At 46.4% G+C, this 11,197-nt stretch overlaps 1 protein-coding gene and 1 long non-coding RNA gene across 2 annotated transcripts; both read left to right on the forward strand.

Moving 5' to 3' along the window:
* The first annotated feature begins 4,069 nt into the window (after positions 1-4,069).
* LOC123050265 (probable WRKY transcription factor 47) lies at positions 4,070-5,962 on the forward strand. Its single transcript, XM_044473087.1, has 3 exons — positions 4,070-4,362; positions 4,498-4,638; positions 5,293-5,962. Exons 1-3 carry the CDS (start codon positions 4,070-4,072, stop codon positions 5,960-5,962), a joined length of 1,104 nt encoding a protein of 367 aa, XP_044329022.1.
* A 1,222-nt stretch (positions 5,963-7,184) lies between these two features.
* Positions 7,185-9,327, forward strand: LOC123054824 (uncharacterized). Its single transcript, XR_006426340.1, has 4 exons — positions 7,185-7,358; positions 8,352-8,455; positions 8,564-8,671; positions 8,798-9,327. It is a non-coding gene; the product is annotated as an uncharacterized lncRNA (long non-coding RNA).
* Positions 9,328-11,197: the final 1,870 nt, after the last annotated feature.

Below are 11,197 nucleotides of genomic sequence, written 5' to 3' on the forward strand. Positions count from 1 at the left end.
CGCAAGTAAGAGAGTGTAGTTCTTTTCTTTTCCCATTGCTCATAGGGAGTAGTCTCATTATCCTTCGCGGGAACTTTATTCAGGACATGACATGATGTCAATACAGCCTCCCCACCATGCCTTGGATAAACCCGATGTATCTAACATGGCGTTAGCCAAATCTGTTAGAGTATGGTTTTTCCGTTCGGCAACCCCGTTTGACTGGGGTGAATAGGGAGGCGTCCTCTCATGAATAATACCATGTTCCACACAGAATAGATCAAACTCACTAGAAAAGTACTCTCCACCACGATCAGACCGGACTCGTTTTATTTTCTTCTCAAGTTGGTTCTCAACTTCAGCCTATAGATTTTAAAGTAGTGTAGAGCCTCATCCTTTGTATTTAACAAATACACATAACAGAATCTAGTGGAATCATCAATCAAAGTCATGAAGTATTTCTTTCCATTTTTAGTCAACACACCATTCATCTCACAGAGATCTGAATGTATGAGCTCTAGTGGTGCCAGGTGTCTCTCCTTCGCAGGCTTGTGAGGCTTACGAGGTTGCTTTGCTTGCACACACGCATGGCACTTAGAGCCTTTGGCTAAAGTGAAACTTGGGATTAGATTCATCTTAGCTAGCCGGGTCATACAACCGAAATTTATGTGACAAAGACGTGAATGCCAAACCTCACATTCGTTCACATTAGAATGAATTTGGTTCACAACTTCATTACAGAAATCCTCCAGGGAAAGGCGGAACAAACCACCACAATCATATCCTTTTCCAACAAATAGTCCATATCGAGATACGACTACTTTGTTAGACTCAAGTACTAACTTAAACCCTTCTTTACATAGAAGGGAGCCACTAACGAGATTCTTCTTGATAGCGGGGACATGCTGCACGTTCTTCAGTTGCACGATCTTTCCCGAAGTAAACTTCAGATCTACCGTGCCAACACCATGAACAGAAGCGTGCGAGCCGTTCCCCATCAGGACGGAACAATCTCGTGTGACCTGGTAAGAAGAAAACAAAGACACATCAGCACATACATGAATATTGGCCCCAGTGTCAACCGACCAATCGGTGGACTGACAAACTGAAAGTATGGTAAACAGATTACCATACCCTGATGCCGCATCATTGTTGCTCAGAGTCACATTGACAGACTTTGCGTCCTGTCCTGGCTTCTTATACTTGTTTGGGCACTTGTTTTCCCAATATTCATCTGAACCACAAGTGAAGCAGCCATCTCTCTTCTAATCTTTCTTCTTACCCTTCTTCTTGAAGGTAGTATTCTGCTGGACAGAGTTCTTTCCCTTGAACTTGTGGGAGTTCTTCTGCACCACATTGGCGCTAGAAGAACCCTCTTCCCCTTTCACGTGTGAGTCCTTTGCTCTCGAGTTCTGCTCAACACTTAGATGATCGATGACATCCTCAACAGAGAATTCACGTCTCAAGTGCTTGAGAGAAGTAGCAAAGTTCCTCCATACAGGAGGGAGTTTTGCAATAATGCAACCCGCGACAAACTTGTCCGGTAACTCACACTTCAGGAGCTCCAGCTCCTTGGCAATGCATTGTATTTCATGAGCCTGGTCCAATACAGGACGGTTATCAACCATCCTGTAATCATGGAACTGCTCCATGGCATACAACTCACTGCCAGCATCGGTTGCGTCGAACTTAGCTTCGAGTGCATCCCACAAATTCTTGGCAACGCGCATATGGAGATATGCGTCAACTAGATTGTCTCCGATCACAGTAAGAACGGCTCCAACAAAGATGGTGGTTGCCTCCCTAAATGCATTCTCCTGTTCAGGAGCAATCGTTGCCGTGGGAGACACACCACCAACCCAGAACACGTTCATTGCTGTGAGCCACAAGGTAGTCCTCGTCTGCCAACGCTTAAAATGTGTTCCAGTAAACTTTTCCGGTTTCAGAGTAGCGGCGAAGCCATGAGTCGAAAAGTGCCTAAAATAAGGTTTTTGGATTGTTGGAAATATTAGCACTTTTCCGACTAATCTAATCCACGAATAAACAGTAATCATGGCAAATACAGTATGCATCTCATACCGATATGTAAGCATGTGAGCACGTACAGTACATAGAACCGAAACATCTATGAACAGCATATATACAGCTAGCACATGAACGAGCAAATAGGGGATGAACGAGTCATACCCTCCGGTTGGCCAGGCCAACGCGGGGGCGGCAGCGGCAGCCTCGGCATCGGCCGAGGCCTTCTTCTTTGCGGCGGCGTCGTCAGCCATGGGGTCGATGCAGGGGAAGTAGTGGAAGCAGAGGCGGACGGAGACGGGGACGGATCGGGAGCAGTCGCGTCGAGACGCTCCCCAAAAACCTTATTGCCGTTCTTCCGGGCAGGATCTCGAACAACAGGGTTCCGGAGGCACCTGCTGTCCCGACCAACCGTGCACGCGGTCGTCGGGATGGGATCGCCGGAAGCAGCACAAGGAGAGGAACAGTAGATGACGGTTAGGGTTGTACGAGAGGGAGTGAGTGAACTGAGTTAGGGTTCACCGTACATATGCATGGGCCTTAGAGATTAACTAGGGATTATTGTCTTATATGGGCCTAAGCCCATCCATAATCCATCAAATTTGGACCATCTGTTGGAGTTGGCCTTTTTTCGGAGCTCCAAAACGCACTTTTTGATGGTCCAAAATTTACATCTCCGGTTTTAAACCGTCAAAATTTGGACCATCTATTGGAGATGCTCTAGTAGAGATTATAGAGGGAATAGAGGGGAGAAGACGTGCATGCCAGTTTTCCCATGGTTTTCTTGGCATGCTAAGCATGAAACAGAGGCGGATGAAGGTTGAGCGAAATGAGAATGGTATGTCTTTTTTAGGTAGTCAGATTGATTGATTTGCCATTTATGGTAGTGAATCGGTTGGGGCGGCTGGAGACAATTTTTTATTGATGAGTTATTTGTTTTTTATGGCAGTGGATCTGTTAGGGAGACACGTCAGTGCATCATAAAAAGGGAAGGAGATGTGATTGAATCAACACTTACCAAATTGGGTGGGGTTGCGGTCAGTAAAAGGAAATAGAGCATCGTGGGAAGATCCTTCGATCAATGGGCTTGGGGATGAACGACGTACAAACATCCCCTTTAATAATAGAGAGTAACAGAAAATAGAGGGGAGAAGACGTGTGTGCCGGTTTTCGGACGAGACTTGCCTGCTCCCTTCTCATGCTCCCATCCGTGCTCCCGCATACGTGGCTTGATTTGATTGGAAGAAAATAAGGCCCGGCCCCACCCCCTGAAAATCAGGGGGGGAGATGATTAGATTAGAAAAGAAAAAGGAAAAAAGAACAGCCGTAGGATGAAGTGGGAGCACGGATGGGAGCATGGAGAGGGAGCAGGCAAGCCGGATCCCCGGTTTTCCTGTGGTTTTCTTGGCGCACTAAGCATGGAACGGAGGCGGAAGAACGTTGAGTGAAATGGGAACGTTATGTCTTTTTTGGTAGTGTAGATAGTTTGATTTGTCATGTATGACAGTGAATCGGTTGGGTTGGGGTTGCTGGAGACATTTTTCTGATTGGTGATTGATTTGTTTTTTATGGCAGTGTCACATGTCCCCCCAGCAGATCCAGCATCCTAAGAAAGGAAGGAGATGTGACTGAATCGGCATTTACCAAATTGTCCCCTTAATAGCAGAGATGTTGCACAGTAGGGAAACAAAAGTCTACAGTGGGCATCCCCAGTTTGCCTATTATTGAATGACTTGCACTATGTGAGTTTTCGTGGCGTGACTTTCACTAGGTTCTCTTGTCCATACGCCACCTACCATGCCAGATCAAGCCCCACCGATCAGCCTATCTCAAGGAGAATGAAAAGAAAATCTATCTATCAATGCATCCGTTTGTCTGACCGATGAAATGCCCGCCACCGTCGGACGCCGATGACTGGCAATCACAGAGTTTTACACGGAGGTGATCATGCCCTCAGTGACTGATCAGTGTAGCGTACGTGGGTGTCCGTCTCCCCTATATAAGTACCTTCGGGCTTCGGCTAGGCCAATATCAGCCTCACAAACTGTTCACCTGATCACCTCCTACAATGCCACAGTTTGAAGAGATGACGTTCGGGCAGGAGGCCATAGAAAAACTATCGCAGGAGCTCGTCGGCGGGTACGATCTCAACGCGAGGCTCCTGGCATTGCTGCGCCGCGGCCCCCTCGACGGACGTGGGCAGGAGGCGGCCGTCGCGATGAGCCAGGAGCTCTCTCGGGTGTTCATGGTGTCTCTGTTCATGCTCAGGCCCGGTGACAGTAGCAGAATGGCGGCGCCGGGGGCGGCGATCACTGAGGGTGGCATCGATCAGCGGACTCCCACAAATGATATTCCTATCTGGTACACTGCTGGCCTATCTGCCTTTTTTTTTGCTGGCCTATCCGCCTGTCACCTTTCCTGGCTATAGTCTTTGATGTTTCCACATGTACGTGATTTGTCACCCTGCTGCTGTTTTTCATGCATGGAACAATACAGTGGTGGAGAAGAGGTTGCTCCTACAAGGAAGGGTAGAGGGAACGGGGTTACCGGCAAGGAGATTACAGCCTCGCCTCATAGTGATGGTTACCAGTGGAGAAAATACGGGCAAAAGAACATTCAGAACAGAAAATTTGCAAGGTGAAGTGCTAATTAATTGAGACCTCAAACCATCTTACGTGGTGCCATCTCTTAATCATCGCGGATACAGTCCACATATGGATGATGATGAGTGGACCCAGGAATTCTTCACGGGATACGTTCTTATATTCTGGGACAGAGGGAGTAGTAAATAGATAAAATATAAAAATACACTTTATGATGAATCTAATGATACTCATTTTGCATTGTGGAAGCTTGATAGAGTTTAGTTGTGTCAATATTGAATTTATGAACTATACATGAGTTTTGGTGTACTCTAAATTCTCTCGAGAACATAAAAGCTCAACTCCATATATCGACAACTTTGCACAAAGCTCTATCCGCCAGCTTCATAATTATCTCACGGGCAATGCTACATCTACAAAAGGTTACTTAAATTTTTTACAAGCAAGCTGATGTGGAGGATTTTGATTGGTAGGACCAGCATTATTGTTATCCCAGATATCTACTAGTTCACCGTACACATGCCGAGCAACCTGACTTTTCAAATGATGAAATAAGAGCTGTATTTTATCACAAGTTTCAGCTTGAGCATGCCCTTTGTCTTCGGTTACTCACACACTAATTATGAGAGGACGTTTTCGTACCCGTTCTTAACTGAACCATGAGGTCCATATATGTATGCGCGTGCAGGTGCTACTACAAATGCATGTTTAGCCATGACCGCGGCTGCAGGGCGAAGAAGACGGTGCAGCAGCAGGATACCAGCAGCGGCCGTCGTCCTATGTTCCAGGTCACCTACGTGAACGAGCACAAGTGCCAACAAGAAGCAGTGCTTCCCAGAGAATCTATCGGTGGGAACAAGCACACGACAAGTAGCGGCCATTTCGATCCTCAACGCGCCAAATTGGACGACGACGTCATGGCCTCGTGCCTCGCCATGGTCATCGGCGGAGCTACACCTGCAGGTCTGTCGTCCTTGTCCTCGCCGCCGCCAGTCGTAAGAGCGAGCCCGAGTGCTCCGGCCGGCGGGCGTACGCCGAGCTTGCTTGGCGTGAGCATGGGCCTGGATGAGACGACGGTGGCGGAGATCTCGTGCCGCTCGCCATTTGCTCCCGTGAAGGCACCTGCAGCTCCGTCGTCGTCGTCGCTGCCCGTGGAAGCGATCAACTCGAGTGATCCGACGCCGGCCGGCGGCGGACTCCCCGGGAGCACGGAGGCTATGGCGATGGACGAAATTTACTTCCCGTGCGGCCCGCCGTTTTCTCCCTTCCCGGCTCAGTCGAGCATCCATTCGGTCGACGTGCCCATGGCTGTTGCCCGGTTCACGGACACCGACTCAGCGTGGCCATACTACTCGTGAATATACGTCGCCGGGCACCGTCACCGACATTAAAAATCATATGCATATGTGTGCACAGAATGTCACTGACGAACATCAACATGTGGCGGGTTATATTTCAATTATTTTATCTGTGCACTAACTGCTATTTTTTCTTGAGGGGCTTGTATGTATAGTTGACATAACTATTGTTTATATTTACCTAAAACTTTATAAAACATAATGTCAATCTGATTCTAGGAGCGTGAATTATGTTTATATTTATCTAAAGCATTGTTATTTATAAATTGGGCTCAGTATCCCTAAAAATTGTTGATTTGAAATTTGAAACTTTGTCTACCAGATTAATGGTTGACAATGGGGAAAAATATCCGTACACCGAGTGGGAGTCCAAAACGGACATGGAGTATTTGCTCCTGAGCTCAAATGCTCCCCAATAAACAGTAAAATCAAAGAAATAGTAACTTATAAAAAAATTCTGATTTTTTTTGTGGTAAACTTTGATAATATTTTTTTTGTTTGCAAAAATGTAACATGAAAGCCTTTTAAAAAATGTATCATGAAAGGACATTCGTGAAAGTCATGGCAAAAAGAACAAAGTCAATGCTCCAAAAATAAGTTTGTCAAATTTTGAGCGGAAGAGGACTTTCGGTCCAAAACTAGCACTAGAATGAAATTAAGCCCATGCAATCAAGAGGTGGTGACTATGATTAATTCTAACAAGAGTGCTATGTTCAATCAAACCAACATAAGTTTTTTCTCCTACCGGACACATTAAATGAATCATTGACTTTGTCACAGAAGTTAAAATACAGAAAACAGGGGATCGGGTTAAAGTTCACAAGTTTCTATGTCAGTGGGTATGCAGCAGTGTGCTACTCCATCTACCATTAGTTATTCCCATATACGGAATTCTCGCAAAAAAAATCTCATATACGGAATGTATACTTCTAGCAATACTAATAAGGACGCGTATCCAAATAAATATGGTTGGTGAGATATGGGGGGCATATCCGAGAGCGGCGATTCGGTGGACGAGCTCGCTTGCTCTCGCTTCGTGTACGAATAGAAAAAGGACGCGTTGTGGTGTGCATTGAATGCGAGTATGTGGGGCAGCAGGAAGGAACGTAGCGCTGAACAGTGGGATACGGTGAGTCCGCCGTTCGATTTGACGATGTTGTGACGGCAAGACGTACATATGTTCCAATGGTACATGACGCACCTACGGGCCCATAACTTACCCCCTCGACTCCACGAGCCCAGCGCCGCCCGACGAGTCCCTCCTCTTACGACCTGCATCTCAACTAGGATCCCATTCCGACGAGGATGGACCCTTGGTGTCGCCGCCAAGGGGCACCAAGGCCAATCTCTGGATATCCACGCCATCTCTTCCTCCTTCTCCTGCAGATCTTGTGAGGTTAGGATTTCAAGACCTTCTTTGTCCATTGCGTTCTTGATCTGTTCTTAATCTATTCATGATTTGTTCTAGGATGATGCAGTTAGATGCGTGATAGTATTTTCTTTTGTATATTTTGGTGATGTGTTCTTGATCTTCCTAATTGAGTAACCAGGCAAATTCGGTTTGTATTCTAATGATGCAATCTTGTTCTGTATTTTAATAATTATTAGGTAATTAGGAAGCACATTTGTTCAGTATACTAGCATGCCTAATCAAACCAAAGATGGAAATGTGGACATGATCTGTATAATTAGTGATTTTACTGCCCTGTTGTTGTTGTCCTGTCTCGGTTGTTGGAGAAATTGTGAATTAGGTTGGCTGGCGAGGGATTCACTTGTACATATCACTGCCCTCTCTTGTTTCCCTAAGTTCTGCTCTGATTCCAAATTCTGCGAGGGAAAAGGAACCAGGACCTGGTTTCAGAATTCGGTCTGAATTCTGTTCCTGTTCCAAAATTCTGGGACAAAAATAGAGCTAGGACCAGGCACTAGCGTACATTATCTTGAACAGAAACGGTCTGATTCTGGTCGAATTTACTGGGGTGATGCGGCTCAGCAGATTGGCAGCAATGCCGCTGGCTTGCTACCGTGGTGTGTCCATTGGGGGCATTCATTGGGTGGCAAACAATGCATTAGAAAAACTGAGAGTGAGGCGGAGTCAGATCTGTTGGACGCGGCCATGGAGTACAACATAGGTGACGTGGGCGATGCGCCGGGGTGGACGAAGAGGTAATTCAGTGATGGCCTGTACGAGCTGTATTATTCGCATGACGTGTTTTTTCCAGACTTTACACACTCTGCTCGGAATGAAATCCATCTAAATTAAAATGTGTCGCTGATACATGCTGGCATATGTTTGCACGCTGCGTTCGTCATAGTTAAGACCGATGTGGTTCATATAACTGAGACATTGTGAATGATGCAGCCATGCATGGTTTGTGATCTTTGGCAGAGTTGCTTCTAAGGGATGAGATGGCGGAAACCTTCGAGTGGGTTTTCAATTAATTTATCCGCATGATGGGTGGCAAGGCAAACATCCCCAAACCTTGCTGACAGGTGCATGAAACAATGAACCGTACCATAATTAACCAGTTTTTTTAGGTAGCATGTTGTCAGTGTATGACTTATGTTATTACTGGGATGAGCTTTTTTTTTCATTTTCAGTTTGCTGATTGATCACAAGGTTTTGTGTGTCTCTGGAGACCAGAGCAGGGCGATGGAGGTCGTGATAGAGAAAGTGATGCCGAACAGCGCACACTGATGATTCAAGTGGTATGTTTCTTAAGAATGTGAAAGACACCTCTTGGTTCATATTTCATGAAACGGAGCAATTTCAGATCTAATTTTCACAAGATCGTCTATCACATGATGATGGTTGATGAGTTTGAAACTGCTCAGGGGGTGCTCACGGAGACTTATGGCCCGCATAAACACCCTTGAGACAAATATAACAAGTGAGGAAGAAGTGGGCGAAGCCATACTTTAGAGGAAAATTTTGTGGAAAGATGACCAATACGCGATGGAGCGAAAGTGCCAACCAGAAAGGTTATGTTCCGGCAAGCTGCCCCATGCATCTGCTTGTACGGCAATACATGATGCTTCTTTTCGACCGGGAGACCAGCACAACCTGGCCACAGAGGCGTGACCACGCTCAGAAAGCTAGGAAAGAGTCCAAATGTTCAAACTGTGGAGTTATAGGGGGTCATCGGAAGAGCACCTGCAGCAACCCTAAGGTTACGCTGCATGTTTTGGATAATGGACCGCAACCGTGTTAGTGACCTGATTAACCATCAGGTTTCATCGTCGCGTGCTTGAGCAACAATTTTTTTTCCTGTATGTTGAGGGCTCAGTAGCCGTGTGTAGACCTGAATTATTTATTGGTCTACTAATAATTATAATTGTAGCACATGTACTTGTGATGTCACCACCTTGAGCGCCTATGTTGTTATGTTCCGTTGGCTGATTAAAACGCTGCCTTACCTGGTGTGGCGAGATGTGCAGTTGCTTTTCATGTAGTTGTCGATGTAGTTTCGAGTTATTCCCATATGTGATTGAGAGTTGTTTTACCGTGAATGGAGTTTTTGCTTTGTGTCCATCCTATTTTTGCTGCAAGGAGTGGTGTTTTTGTCGTTTTTTCTTCAAGCACATGGTTGGTATTGAGGTGTCCATAATGAATTTCTTAGGCTGAGATTTGATTTACAGGTGCACCCTATATTGCTTGATGCTGCAGCTCATCCACGCGGACGCCAGAGTTTTTGACGCACTGTTACTCGTGCAATTTGATTTTTAAACGGGGGGAGAGGGAAGCCACGTGCATGTACAGGACCGAGACGCCGTCAATTGTCAAACGGCCTTCCGCTATCCACGTGCGTACAACCATTAGTACAGCGCCGAGTACTGGCGTTTTCCGACCACCTGTACGCCCGGAAATACCCCATGCGGGCTCACATCATGAAACAAGGTAGTGGCTAGCGATTCCGTGAGCAGGCGCGCTCGTCCGCGCCTGTGAGTTTTCGGGGCATATCCATTAAATAAAAGATACGGGATTGGGATATGCAGCCGTACGGGATTGGGATATGCAGCCGAGTGCCAATTTGCCATTTCCCTATGAGACCGGGTCTATTCTCTAATTAGATTAGGTTAGACCCGAATCCCCGAGCAACTAAGAGCCTTTATTTTACGGAAGCACTAACGCCCACATGTGTGGGCGTTTGCATCTCGCCCACGCGCGTGGATCTACGTCCGTTTGTGGTTGCACGAATTTTGGCATGTTTGTGGTACACGTAGGACTGGATTGGTGTGTGGGCATCCATCCGGTCGCCTACACGTCCGTTTCACCACATGTAGGGGCCGTTGTGTGGGCGCTTAGCAGTTTGCCCATACGTCATTTTTTATTCACGCACAGGGGCTGGTGTGTGGGTGTTTATCAGTTCGCCCACACGCCCGTCTCCTCTCCCACACCCAAAGCTGTCACTTGCCATGTGTTTTGCAGGGTACATGGCAACTGCCCTAGTGTGCTTGTAAGCAGATGGCAACTATCTATTTACCCGAACATGTTATTTTTGTCATGTCTTTTTGTAGCGCTACACGGCAATTGCCTAGTGTTAGTAGGTGGCAACTCCTAAAGTTTTTAAATCATGGCAACTGTAGTAAACCAGACCATACATGGTAACTGCCTAGTGTTAGTAGGTGGCAACTCCTAAAGTTTTCAAATCATGACAACTGTAGTAACCAGACCATACATGGCAACAAGTGTAGTTTGTCCAAAAAATGGCATCTGACACTTGACCTGAGATGGCAACTGTTGTTGAGCAACCATGGCAAATGTAGTTGTCAGACATGGCAACTGTAGTACAGCAACATGGCAACTATAGTACAGCAACATGGCAACTACAGTTAAACAAACATTGAAGAGGGTCCGAATCATGACAACTGCGGGGACGCGTGGTGACTGTCAAGCGAGACGTGCGGGACCGTGAGGTAGGTGGCTGAGAGAGGCCGTGTGGGCGTTATCTATTTTGCCCACACGTAGGCGGGACCGCGAGAAAAAAAAACATGTGGGCATTACTTGTTTTGCCCACACATAAACGTGTGGGCTGGTTCTCTTAGACAACACACAAAACGTGTGGCCAGACCCCTTAACGCCCGCACATGTGGGCGTTATCGGCGTCCATTTATGAAGGCTTTTAATGCCAATTCTTGATCAGGCTCGACACCTTCTTTTTTACTGTGCTACGGTCGGCTTGCGTCGACCTAAACCATTTCGTTAAAAGAAACATAGTATATTTACATAGCAGA

Source organism: Triticum aestivum, chromosome 2D (assembly GCF_018294505.1).
Source record: "Triticum aestivum cultivar Chinese Spring chromosome 2D, IWGSC CS RefSeq v2.1, whole genome shotgun sequence".
Classification (NCBI taxonomy): Eukaryota; Viridiplantae; Streptophyta; class Magnoliopsida; order Poales; family Poaceae; genus Triticum; species Triticum aestivum.

Excerpts from the sequence above, each read along its gene's own strand:
- LOC123050265 (XM_044473087.1), top strand. The coding sequence starts at position 4,070 with ATGCCACAGTTTGAAGAGATGACGTTCGGGCAGGAGGCCATAGAAAAA. Across the intron at positions 4,363-4,497 it reads ACAAATGATATTCCTATCTG|TGGTGGAGAAGAGGTTGCTC; the intron begins GTACACTGCTGG and ends GGAACAATACAG. Across the intron at positions 4,639-5,292 it reads CAGAACAGAAAATTTGCAAG|GTGCTACTACAAATGCATGT; the intron begins GTGAAGTGCTAA and ends ATGCGCGTGCAG.